At 35.8% G+C, this 13,753-nt stretch overlaps 1 protein-coding gene across 5 annotated transcripts in view; it reads left to right on the forward strand.

The window, feature by feature from the left end:
• Positions 1–13,753, forward strand: part of SPECC1L (sperm antigen with calponin homology and coiled-coil domains 1 like) — a 98,235-nt gene that overhangs the window by 18,594 nt on the left and 65,888 nt on the right. For all 5 annotated transcript variants that reach the window (XM_071763266.1, XM_071763264.1, XM_071763267.1 and 2 more), the window contains exons 4-8: positions 743–2,376; positions 4,211–4,418; positions 10,878–10,951; positions 11,431–11,606; positions 12,040–12,203. In XM_071763266.1, the coding sequence (XP_071619367.1) occupies positions 743–2,376; positions 4,211–4,418; positions 10,878–10,951; positions 11,431–11,606; positions 12,040–12,203 (2,256 nt within the window). The remainder of the gene's footprint in view (positions 1–742; positions 2,377–4,210; positions 4,419–10,877; positions 10,952–11,430; positions 11,607–12,039; positions 12,204–13,753) is intronic.

The following is a 13,753-nucleotide window of genomic DNA, read 5'->3' on the forward strand; positions in this document are numbered from 1 at the left end:
TAAAAGCTGATAACAGTATTAATCTAGAGAATCAGATTTGTCTAAAAAGTTCATGCCACAAACAATACAATTTTAAGATGTGATAACTTGTTGCAGCTCGTATTTTGGACATTTTGAATTGCTGTATAGAAATCAAGTTAGACAACTTTCAGAAAGTGTTCAGACAAGAGAAATTGTTTAGTGTGTTATCAATATGGATGGAAGTATGTCTTGCTTTCCATTCCTTTGTTTCCAATTGAGTAATGTTTGCAAAGCTGTAAAGCATCTGGAAATAAAGTAGCAATAATCTATCCTTGTCTTCATGAAATTAGATGAAAATACAAGAAAACTTTACTTTCATTTTGGGGAATCATAAAATGCAGTTCATCACCTAACAGCTTGCATGGAAATCTACTGAAAAGAGAAGCAGATTTAAACTTGTAGGAATGGCACTGCTGCAATTTTTGCACAGTTTACCAGAGGCTGTTGAAGACAGAAAAAAAGAGCCTTTCAAATTTTAAACTTTAACATTTAAATAATTTTCAAAATACATAAATCAAAGCAATTGGCAAAACGTGAATCAATTAAAATATAACTTCACTGATTAATGGTTAAGTTTGTATAACTGCTTAAATGTATTTTACAAAATATATTTACCAGTGTGATTGAAACTCAGCAGTGTATTACTGATGCAAGATACTCAGGCTTGTATTATGAGTAGTGGATTGTAAATTAATGTTCCTAACTTTCAAACAACATATAGGTACAAGTTCCACAACTAAGCGTAGCACTTCATCTGGAAATAAAGAATCAAGCTCTTCTAGAGAAAGAATTCGTGATCGTTCTCGTTTAAGCCAGAGCAAAAAGCTGCCCCTGGCTGGGCAGGGCACCAATGACTCGGTACTGGCAAAACGCTCCCGTGGCCGCACCAATCCAGAATCAGATATCCGGATGAGCAAGTCCAAATCAGACAATCAGATCAGTGACAAAGCTGCCTTGGAAGCAAAGGTGAATGATCTCCTGACGTTGGCGAAAACTAAAGATGTGGAAATCTTGCATCTGAGGAATGAGCTAAGGGATATGCGTGCTCAGCTGGGACTTAATGAAGATCAACAGGAAGGCGATGAAAAGTCTGAAGAAAAAGAGGCCATCATTGTCCATCAGCCAACTGATGTAGAGTCTACATTGCTACAGTTGCAGGAACAAAACACTGCCATCCGAGAAGAGCTCAACCAACTGAAGAATGAGAATCGAATGTTAAAAGACAGGCTGAATGCATTAGGCTTTTCTTTGGAACAAAGGCTGGATAACTCTGAAAAACTCTTTGGCTACCAGTCTTTGAGTCCAGAGATTACAGCTGGCAACCACAGTGATGGGGGTGGTACTCTGACATCTTCAGTGGAAGGTTCTGCTCCTGGATCAATGGAAGACTTGTTAAGTCAAGATGAAAACACTTTGATGGACAACCAACATAGTAATTCCATGGATAATTTAGACAGTGAGTGCAGTGAAGTTTATCAACCGCTGACATCAAGTGATGATGCCTTAGATGCTCCATCATCTTCGGAATCTGAAGGTGTACCAAGTATAGAAAGATCTAGGAAGGGGAGCAGTGGCAATGCAAGTGAAGTGTCAGTAGCATGTCTGACAGAACGGATACATCAGATGGAGGAGAATCAACACAGTACAGCTGAAGAACTCCAAGCCACGCTTCAAGAGCTTGCGGATCTGCAACAAATAACACAAGAGCTAAACAGCGAGAATGAAAGACTTGGAGAGGAAAAAGTAATCCTTATGGAGTCTTTGTGCCAGCAAAGTGACAAGTTGGAGCACTTCAGCCGTCAGATTGAGTATTTCCGATCCCTGTTAGATGAACACCATATCTCATATGTAATTGATGAAGATATGAAAAGCGGTCGCTACATGGAGCTGGAGCAACGTTACATGGACCTCGCAGAGAATGCTCGGTTTGAGCGAGAGCAGCTGCTGGGTGTTCAGCAGCACTTGAGCAACACTTTGAAGATGGCAGAACAAGACAACAAGGAGGCCCAAGAAATGATAGGGGCCTTAAAAGAACGAAATCACCACATGGAACGGATTATTGAGTCAGAGCAGAAAAGCAAAACAGCAATAGCGTCTACCTTGGAGGAGTACAAAGCCACAGTAGCCAGTGACCAGATTGAGATGAACAGGCTGAAAGCTCAGTTAGAGCATGAAAAGCAGAAGGTGGCTGAATTGTATTCTATACACAATTCAGGAGATAAGTCAGATATTCAAGATTTGCTGGAGAGTGTCAGGCTGGATAAAGAAAAAGCAGAGACCCTGGCCAGTAGTCTGCAGGAAGAGCTGGCACACACTCGTAATGATGCCAATCGACTGCAAGATGCCATTGCTAAGGTAGTGTTTAAAAAAACTTGTATTTTAACATCCCATGTACACTGTGCCTTACTGCTGGGCACTGTAGTTCTTTTAGAAACAAAGGATTAATTCTGAGGTTAATTGGGTGGCTATAGTGATAGGATTGATTACTTTCTCTTAACATTTGTTAAAAATGATGGAGGTCTTTTTACAAATTATATGGATGCATTCAGCCACAGGTTAACTGTCATGTTACTTTTTAAAAATTACTGATATTTAAACTCCACAGCCTATTTCAATGGCCAAATTCAAGCCATATTTAATATGAGTTATGAATTTTGTGCTTGAATTGCATGCTTTCTGCAAGAATTTCAAGAAATGAGTATCAAGCTGGTGGAAGAGGGATGTCACTGAGAAAGTACTGGGAGTCAAATTTTGAAGTGGCAACTCAGCTGTTGGTGACTTGTAGGACCTCTCACAGATGTTGAGAGAATATTTTGAAGTTTCACTTTATTCAGATTGGTTCAGTTAACATAGTATAAACTAATGATAACGAACGCAGAAAAGTGTCTTCTCTCTCCAATCAGGAAATAATGGATTTTATAGATATTTTTATCTAATTAAATCTAGCTTACAGAATAAATATTTTAGCTGTAAAGTTAAAAAAAGAATCTTTTAAACAGTTATTATTAAATGTGGGCAAATACACACAGGTTTTTTACTAATGATGCAGCCAGGAGCAGCTTTTGGGTTGACTTAGTTTTGAATCAAAATGCATATCATTAGTTCTAGAACAGCTATTTTGACTCAAATGTAACTGATTTATCTAGTAAATATGTCTAGTAAAAATATTTAGCATAATTAAATAAAAAAGTAATAATAATAAAATTTGATAACTTCAGCTATGTGTTCAAAGGTATGTCTTCCTGATGAGAAAATTTGACATATTTAAAGTCTGAACTATGTATTAGTTGCAAATCAACATGTTAGTCATGGTCTCCTGCCAGCTAGAATTAACCTTAATTTGGGACAAAAATAAATATAATTTGAATAATTAAAGTTGATGAGTGCTATTAAAATAAAAAATACTGAAACAGATGATTTAAAGCAGGGTATTCTGTATATTAAATCTGGTGCCTGAATGTGTTGACCCACCCTAAGCCATGACCTAATTTCTCTTGGTTTTCTGGCACCCTAATTTTTGCTGTTGGGTTAATGTTACTGTGCCTCTGGTCCCAGCTTGTTGCTTACACTTCAGTTTGATGAGGTAGGATAAAATAGCCTTGGTGCTCCTAAGAGGGAGAAGTCTACTGCCTATTGCTTTCTCTGTTGGTTTGGGTTTTTTTTAATTCATTTCAGTAGCTTGTAAGACTCCTCTGTGAACCACTTCAACTCACTAACATCTCACTCACAAACATGAATCCTTCTACTTGGTTAAGGAAATGAGTCATCTCACAGGTCCAACAAGCACAAAATATGATGCACAGAACAGAAGACAGCAGACTGGTTTTTGGCAAGAGGAAGAAAGGGTAAAGAGTTTCCCTTCCAACTCTTTTTTTCCATGGCAGCTAAATGTTGCATTGGATCAGCTGCTCACAAAATCACAGCCTTGGTTCTGTGGTATTGTTGCTTAACTTGAACATAGGAGACTGCTTTTAGAGTATCTGGGGAACACAATCTGCAGGCTGGAACAGGAGAGTTTAACTCTGGCTCAGGATAAGTGTTGCACTAGAACAATACATTTTTTAAAGGCTTACTTTTGGCTTATTGTCCCATAATTTTTTCTGGCTGCAGAAATACACTGTAGGTTTGTTAGTTATGAAACTAATAGTGTGACCTAAATTTAGTCATTCTAAGATACATTCTTTCCCAGGTTGAAGATGAATACAGAGTGTTCCAAGAAGAAGCCAAGAAACAAATTGAGGATCTCAATGTGACTCTAGAAAAACTTCGGACAGAATTAGATGAAAAAGAGACTGAGAGAAGTGACATGAAGGAAACTATCTTTGAGTTGGAGGATGAAGTAGAGCAGCATCGTGCTGTGAAGCTTCATGACAATCTCATCATATCTGATTTGGAGAGTAAGTGTTATAACTTTCTCTTATGATAGAAATGATACTTAAAGACAGATGAAATAGAATGTTGTAATACTGAAAATATTTTCACTTGCCTTTAATGTGTCTGAATCCAAGTCTTACCCTTTTAGACTGGGGGTGGGGATTCAAATTGGCTTTGCTTTTCCAGTCTCAGTAGTAGCTGGTGTGGGAATGAAAACCTATGAACTGAAAATAAATATCACATCTGATAATGCTGTTTTCAAGTTTGTTTTTCATAGGAGAGGAGAAAAACTTGTAATTACAGATTTAATAATAGTGTGCTTCTTGTGCCTCTTGGAGACTGGATGATTGATTTAGTGTTTTGTTGCTTTTTTTAAGAATGCACTCTTGAGAGCCCAAATATTAGGAGTTACCAGGTAGTTTGAGAATGTCTGTAATCAATGATTCTTCTCATCTGAAGAAAGGTATTTTTAGTGTAGAAATGGGTGAGTGGAGGCACTGAAAGTTACAAATGTTAGAGCTGACTTGGATGCATTATGTAGCTCTTTCTGGTAGATTTGTTCAAGAAAAAAAAACTGCTCAGTGAATCTAAAAACACATCTGAAAAACTTCAAGCAAATTAGAATAAAAATTCATGGGTTGACTCTTGCCACCATACATGAGATGGTTAGGACTTAAAATGAAATTTCTGTGTACTATATACTTGTATAGCTCTCCATGCTTTAGTTCCCTCTCTGATCTCCAAGAACTGCTCAGACATTCCTACCACAGGCTGGAATTCTGCAATTAGTCTCCATCTAAATAAGAAGTTGGGCAACTGTACCCTGGCAAGTTGTATTTGCACTGTGCTACTTACAGAATTCAAATATTTTCTATTCTTCCATGATATACAAAGACTAAGCAGGCTAGCAAAAACAACAAAGCATTTAACAACAAGGGAAATATTCATAGAAGGGATTTTAAACTGATCTGCTCTCAAGAAAAGGTAGTGTCTTAATTAAGGTGAATTGTTTATTTAATGGAGTTCAGTGTCATGAGACATGTGGCTGTCAGCTTGAAAGACAATGACTATTTCTCCTTACAAAGTTGCTTTAGGTTTTTATTCTGAATTTTTTTCCTTTTTCTCTTCCAAAACCAAAGAGTGACATTTACTTGGGAGCAGAAGCTAAGGTACACATGGCCAGTGGCTCTTACTTGGATCTTAAAAAGGTTGACTGCTTTTCTACTTGCATTTTTTTTCTATTAATTGATCTTCATTCATGCAGAAAGCAGCACTTTAGTCAAGAAAACATTAATATTATTCCTTATTTATTATTAATACTAATATTAAATACTGATACCAAGTTACAAAGCAGCTCTAATTTTCAGATGCTTCTGCTTTGGGTCTACAAAACAGCTGTCAGATATTTCACTTAAACTGGTAAAAATTCAGGCAGACAAACCACAGCATTCTGTGCAGAAATTGTCAAGAAAAAATGACAGGCTTTGTTACTCTTTGCTCTTGGCATACTTTGGAAAAGCCAGCTCTACTAGCTGATGGACTGGTGTAATCCTTTAGGGAAGAAAAGCATTATTGTAGTTATGGACAGGAAGGAGAGTGGCATCTAGTGGCGGTAAGAAAGGATGACACCTCAAAAATGGTATAAACTATTTTTCTCTGAGCACTTTTAGATGTTTGTTATGGGTTGATAATTAAATCTTGTACAGGAGTTTCATGGTGGTAGCCTCTATAAAGCGACAGCAAAGAACAGCATCTCAGAAAATCTGGCACTTCAAGGTACTTACAACATAGAGAAGATAGAATTTTTATAAAATTTATGAAAGAGATGGAAAAACACACCTTAGAAGTAGCAAGGTACTTGATGTTGATCAGACTTTTGGTCAGTTCTGGTATTTTGTCAGCCAGAATTCTGTGCTTTTAAATATTGAGAATTTAGTGTAGCTTTAGGTATTATAAAGCATTAGTTTGAAGAGTGATATTTTTGCAGCCTCAGTAGCCAAGTGTAATAAAGATACTTAAAAGTTTTCTGTAGTGAACTTTTATATTTTAAAATATGAAGAAATCTAATGCACCTGTTATGGAGAGAACTTGTTTAATGGTACATTTACTGGGTGAATGAAAGTGATGGCAAGAAAATTGATAAATGACAAGTGATAAGTGATGGAAAATTATTGCTTGAACATTTCATGGAAGGTAGACTTTACAGTTAGAAGAGATTCTTCATAGGTGAGGTGGTGAGTGTTCATTCAATTTAATCATTAATCAACACTAAAGAGAAATGTAGGGATGTGAAATGCTCTAGCACTGATGCTTAGGGCACCCTTCATTTTGGGCCTTCTAAACACCAAAAAGAAGCAAAAGGAACATAGAACAAAAACATTTTTCACAGTTATCTGAATATTGAAATGTTACATTTTAGCTGTAAATATTTCTTCCAGCAGAAACTGAGACATGTTTGATGGGGCCAGTGGGATATAAATGGCATTGATTAAAGATGTCCAGTGTGTTCATGGTGTCCATCACGATACATCAGGAACTGTAGTAATTGGTAGCTGAACTTACTGGTGGGAGGAGGAGTTATAAACACAGTCCCACTGTATTATGTCTAAAAAGTCTTAAGAAACATTAAAATAAGCTGTGTGTTCTATATGCTCCCTGGTGTGCTGAGATGGAGGCAGCTGTAGGGTCTGGAGAAGCGGTGAGGGCCAGGGCAGGCCTTGCACTAGATGGCGCCTTGCCTCTGGTTTTCACCTCTGACTGCAAAAAACTTTCAGTAGTCAGGCAGCCAAGCTGCCGTGTTAGTCATCTCCCATGACTAAGGGGAAAAAAGAAACCTATTACTCTTCCAAGCAATTAGTAAGATTTTGTGGGGAAATTATTTTCAGAGAACTTTGTCTCCTAATTTGCAGAAAATTGGTATTTGTAGGTTGTCTCATTAGTTGCCAGACATTTCAGGTGTAACCTGAAAATCTTAGTTGCATGTTCTCTTAGCTCAAGGTGTTTGTGCTAAAGATATAAGTTCTTTTAGTCTATAACTATATAAGTCAGTAAATTTATTGGGCAAGGGTATGGAAGCAAGAAAGCTGATAAATCTAATGTTCAGTGAATGAGTTGTTCTCTTTATGGATCTGACAGCACTAGTTTTTTAATTCTGCTGCATTTCATTTTGAAAAGGATCTTGACAGCATTTGTGAAACTAAATTTTTATATTACTTGATTTAGGTATTTTCTAGCATAGTTTTGGAAAAGTCAACTGGATATCAGTTTTTGGTGGGGTTTTTTTGGTTTGTTTTTTTTTTTACCCCCCATAGTGTTGGACCCTTGCTGAGATCTGTTATCTGACAGTGATGAGATGAAAAACAAAATCAATATGCAGATTACCTGAGCTTTGCTACAATAGTAACCAGTGTCTATTCTGTATATCAAGAAGCTATAATTCTTACATTAACCGTCATGCTGGCACTATTCTAGGTACATTTGATTATACTGGGATAGCCATTTCTGTGCTAAAAAATTGAAATGCTATTCTATTACAAGGCAAACCAATGTAACTTGTACAAAACCTGTAAGCATGCCCATTGTGGATTTGCCTGCATTGTGATTACTCAGTTTAGTTTTGCTTATCAGGAAATGTAATGTCATATTTTGAAATTATTATGCATATCCAACTATATGCTTCTTTTTTTTTCCTTTTTCCTTCTCTCCCCCTCTCCTTCCTGACATTACTGAAATTAAACAATTGAATGTTGATACTCTTTTTTATTTCATAATGATAAATTCTAACTGCTAATTATAATTAGTAAGAGTTACAGAATACAGTGATACCTTTTCTCTGGCAGCCTTACAAAATCCATGATAGCTTACTTTCTTCCTCCCACCTCCAACTCTAGAGGTAATGTTTTGCTTTACCATTTGTAGTCTGCATTTCCCTTAATTTATTTTTCTACCTTTTAAAAAGCAAGGTCTTGTCAAGCTGTGATTTAAATCTATATAATTTTGTAACACTGAGGCATAATTGAATCCTGGAGTGAAACAGAACCAGCTTGCTCATTTGTCATTTTAGATTATCCAGTCTACTCATCAGAATGGTCTCCTTGTTCTTCACTTACCCTAAATAGCAGTTACTTTTCCTTTTATCTCAAATCTCTTTCTTGGTTATGGTCCTTAAAAGGAGGAGACTGGATGATGGTAGAAGAGAAGTAACTGTTGTACCACACTGAAAATTGCAGCACATAGAGGTGGAAAGACTTCAGGTGTGTTAGAGATGAATTGTTGAGGTTATCCTCATGCAGGCAGGAAAGATACCACAAGGCAACTGAATCTCTTTTGACTTGGATTTTCAGGTTGTAATTGGTGACAAACTGTAAAGAATGGAGTTTAGGCTGTACAAAGTGAAATTACTTAACTCGCTCTTAATTTCTCACTACATTTTAAATTCTGTTGCAATTTGGTAGCTTGTTTTAGTTCATTTTTTAATTTTTTTTTTAATTTTTTAATCTCTTTGATTCACTGGGGGAGAGGACTGTTTCTAACAACTGCTGTGAAGTGCTCTGTATTGTTTATAGTAACTGCAGAATATTCAGACCATTGTGTTTTACTTCAAAGCATAAATATACTAAAACTTAATGGTGCGTTTCATATCTCACAAAAGCTCAAAACAATGGCATTACACAAGCTTTAACTCTGGATGCATTTAGAGTTTCTGATTTGTAGTTATTTTTAGATGAACTATAGTTTGCTTTTAGTAGTAGAACAAATTTTATTTTAAAAACAATTTCTTTGAACTGGAAGCTCTTTAGGGCATGTCGACTGCTGTCACTGTTGAACGTTATCTAATTTGCAGCAGGTTTTTTTACTATATGTTTAAAGGCAAAAAGGGTGTGGAATTACTTTTGTCAGTGCTGACTTCAGCTCAAACCAAGCTATCTATATAGAAACAAGCTAAAAAATTGGAGGGGTTTGCTTAAATATGTTAGCATGAGATTTGAGTGGCCCACTCAGGTTTATCTTCAAAGCTTAGAGATCAGATGGATGCATCTTAAACTATGTGGTCTTGTGAGGAGATAAATACATAAATTTCTTTCTAATTTTAGTGGTTCAAGCTTTCCAAGCCTGATAGGCTATCATGTTGTCAGGCCAGCTGAGTTTTATATCATTCTTGTAAAGAAATTGGCTGTGGCATTAAAAGACTCCTTCCTTGGGACTGGTGAAAAAAAGAAAAGGAATTCTATGATCAAAAAGTTGAAATATTCTTTGGATCATAGTGGAAGAACCTTAATGTGTAGATCAGTTTAAATCAGCTGAAGTCTGTTCTTAGTCCTTGTTGCATCTAATTTGAAATGTTTACTGTTTTGTATTTAGCCTGTGATAGCTTTCTTTTTATTGTTAAGAAAAGCCACATAATAAAAGATCAGGAGTACTGAAGGTGTAGGCTGACTTCGGAGAATTTATTATGCAATTCCACTGAATTATTTTTTTTTCCCCAAGATTTTATTTTGAACAGCCTGAATTTATTAAGTAACATCAGTCTTTTTTGTGGAAGTAGCATCCCAAATATACACGAAAGATACTTACTTCCAGTAGTCCTTGGAATAATACCTTAAAAAAAAAATGCATTCAGTCGGTTGCCCCATCGTTTTTACAGTTTGGAAATAGCTTCATGAAGCTATAGAAATAAAACATCCTAAAAAACAAGGATCAGTGAAATGATACTCTAATAAGAAATTTATGCTTTGTTGTTATTCCTCGTGAGCTGCTTATTTATAAGAATGGAGTAAGCAAGTACCTTGTCCTTGCATATTGAATATAGTAGCATATGAATAATAATTGCAGTAGCCAGTCTGTCAGACGCCTTCTGGGAGCTGGTAGTGATCAAGCTGCATGCTCTTTTGTATAGCTGCTGACAGATTTAGGGGACCATCTCATTCATAACATGATCTCATGGATGATTTGTCCACTTGCTGTAAATATAACTTGTTTCAACTTCAAATAGTAGCTTAATAGACAAGAATGTAAGATTCTTGAGTGCCTCAGTAGAATTTTATCCCAGTTAAAGGGACGACTGTGAGCTTCTTTGTGGCACAGTGTAAATTGTTAATCAAGACTTCATGTAACTGCAGCTTACATCTGAGGAGGGAAAATTCCCAGACATCCATGTTTTTAGGATGCCTATATGTTAAATTACCTACCTTGTTCATTTGCTCTTTGTTGTTGCTTTGTCATTTTAATATTGTGGAGAATTGAGAAGAGATTGGGATTTCTGTAAGAATTGAGTCTGTTTCCCTTCACAGAAGTCATTGAGAAGTAGTTACCTATTGACACTTTCTGTCAAATTATTTCAGCTCATTCTATTTTTCTCCAGGTGGCTTTGGTTACAAAAATGTATTATCTGAGTAATTTTCTTAAAAATTTTTTCAGTTACTCTTTCTAACATAAATAGATCCTTGACTAAAATCTCACAGAGAATGTGACTTTCTTTCCAGATACGGTTAAAAAACTTCAAGACCAAAAGCATGACATGGAAAGAGAGATAAAGAATCTTCACAGGAGACTCCGGGTAGGTTAAAACTCAATAAAGTGGAAAATATAAGACCTGCATGTGAAATTGTGAAAAGGTAGTATGATTAGTTGTGACACCATTAAAATAATTATTTCAGGCATCATATGGGAATAGTTGCCCTACAGACATTAAAGAATTAACTCCTGAAAAATTCTCATTGCTGCAGAGATAAGGCTTGGAAGAAAATGTCTATGTCTTTCATGCATAGCTTAATATTATTTTCCCTCTCTTCTCTAAACATTTTCTTTGTTTCCAGAAAATAAATTCCTAACCCTGAAAGTCCAGTTATTTACAGCAAAGCATCTTGAGCTTAATTTGTAAGTTAGGTTATACCTGATGTCAGAGATTAGTGTCTTTGTCGTTTCTGCAAATCTTTTTCCACTAGCAGCACAGGGAAACTATGAATAGGGTAGCTTTTATTTTTAACTTCATAGTTCTTGCTGCTGCTTTCAATTTAAAGTTTTATTTGCTTACAGGAGGAGTCAGCAGAATGGCGGCAGTTCCAGGCTGATCTACAGACTGCAGTGGTTATAGCAAATGATATCAAATCTGAGGCCCAGGAAGAGATAGGAGACCTGAAGCGTAGATTACATGAGGCTCAGGAGAAAAATGAGAAGCTCACTAAAGAGTTGGAGGAAATAAAGTCACGCAAGTATGCAAAAAAAACCAGATACTTTCTCTTTAAGGAGGGTACAACTTTGGAAGACCAGTATCCTAAGTCTTATTGAGACTCTGGACATTCACTGTGAGGATCTGTATTTCAACAAACTGCTTTGTGCAGGCTTTTAGAGGTTGAAGTAGGTGAATTTGTAAGAAAGGTATTTGTTTCTGTATACTGTATATGTAGTGCCTTCAAGGATTGATTTTGATAGCCTTTTTCTCTGGTACTGAAGCTGCTGACAGATATTAAGAATTTACAATAATTTGTTTCCAAATTATAATGGAAAGAAAACTAGGCTAATGTAACCACTTTGGACCGTGAATTTTAACTTGGCTTTAAATTTGTGTTGATGGTTTTTTTTTTTTAACACTTTGCATGTTAAAGTGGTTTTTAAATGCCTAAATAAGCTGCATATTGATTTCAGGCAGGAAGAGGAACGTGGTCGAGTGTACAATTACATGAATGCTGTAGAGAGAGATTTGGCAGCTCTGAGACAAGGAATGGGTCTGAGTCGCAGATCCTCCACATCCTCAGAGCCAACTCCTACTGTAAAAACACTGATCAAGTCATTTGACAGTGCCTCCCAAGGTAATTATTTTCAACCAGTGTAGTAGCTGTGCAAAGTTATGATTTTACATATGTTGATACATGAAAATAGAAACACTGAAAATAGGAAATTATTGCAATGGATGAGTGGTGAGTATGAAGTGTCTTATCTGAAATAAGATGACCAAACTAATTAATATGAATGAATCTTTCTTACACAGTTCAGCCAGAATTGTAGTTGTTCAGTTACTGCTTACAAGTGAACCTTTGAGGTTACAGGTGCACTGCTAAAGGTAGAATTGGCTTACTGATTTTGGTCAGTAGTTTTATTATAATCTATACACAAGCATCCTAATGACTTACCTAATTAAAGGTAAGGATTTTGGATTGTACTGTCATGACCTATAAGTGATGGATGAAACAAACCAACCTACACTAGATTGCATAACAGATTGTTCATTGTGATTAAGTGCAGCTATCCTTTTTTTGTCTTTCCTTTACTGTCACACTCCCAATGACTCATATGCTAGATGCTTTGATTCAGTGCTCCCATGTATTAGAAATACATAAACACATATTACACACGTAATTATAGCTAGAAGTACAGCTGATTTCAGCCCTGCTATTAAGATGTGGACTGAATGTTAAAAAAGAAGCACTCTAAAATGTAATGGCTAAAATTGAGTTTATTTCTTTTAATAACTTTCATCAGCAGTTTGACTCTTAAGAATTTTAAAAATAAGATCCAACCAGTATTACTTATTAAAAGACATTGGGACTATTTTCTGAAATGTAAGAGATTTTAGTGTGAAGACAGTGGACTTTACTGTAATTCTCTGATTGTGGAAACAAGAACTATTGTCCTCCTCTATAAATGAGCGGAATAAGGAATCAAAGTAATTATCCTGAAATGGAAAACACTTGAGGTTTAACTTTGACTGCATATGGAGACCTTGTATGGATTAAAATATTTCCCTCACTGGGCCTTTTGGCTTTGAATTTCATTTATAATAATGAAATTCTGATATAAAAACCTTGGCTGGAAGTAGACTATATTACCAGAGAGACTAACTGTACTGTACATGGCAAATCTATTTTTAGTCCTTATAACTAAAAATATAGCAGAGGTATAGAGGCATCTCTATTATTTGGCAATTCTGTAAATAGTACTATTTCTACCCTTTGTTCATTGGTATTTACCTATTTTTGCTTTCCTGGTGTTAATTTAGAAGTTGGTTTTAATCTGCTCTTGGATAAAGATTCTTTTTTTTCTAGAGTTTATTAAAATGATAAATCATTCCTCCCTTCTTTTTAATATTTTATTTTAAGCTATCTGCCTTCTTCCTCTGCGTTTGTGTCTAATGCTGTTCAGTAATCAACTTGGTATTTGTCTCTTTTCATACATTTCCAAATATTTTACTTATTTAATGTTAATATTTCAGGGACTGTGTCTACCTATATAATATTTCATCTTTGATTGGAAAATATAAAGGAGAAGCAGGTGATATAGGTTATCTTTCTTTTCATACTGGGAGACTCAGGAGCCTGCTACTGTCTCTTTAATTATCTGAAGATCCCAGCACTAATAATGT

Source organism: Heliangelus exortis, chromosome 19 (assembly GCF_036169615.1).
Source record: "Heliangelus exortis chromosome 19, bHelExo1.hap1, whole genome shotgun sequence".
Taxonomy (NCBI): domain Eukaryota; kingdom Metazoa; phylum Chordata; class Aves; order Apodiformes; family Trochilidae; genus Heliangelus; species Heliangelus exortis.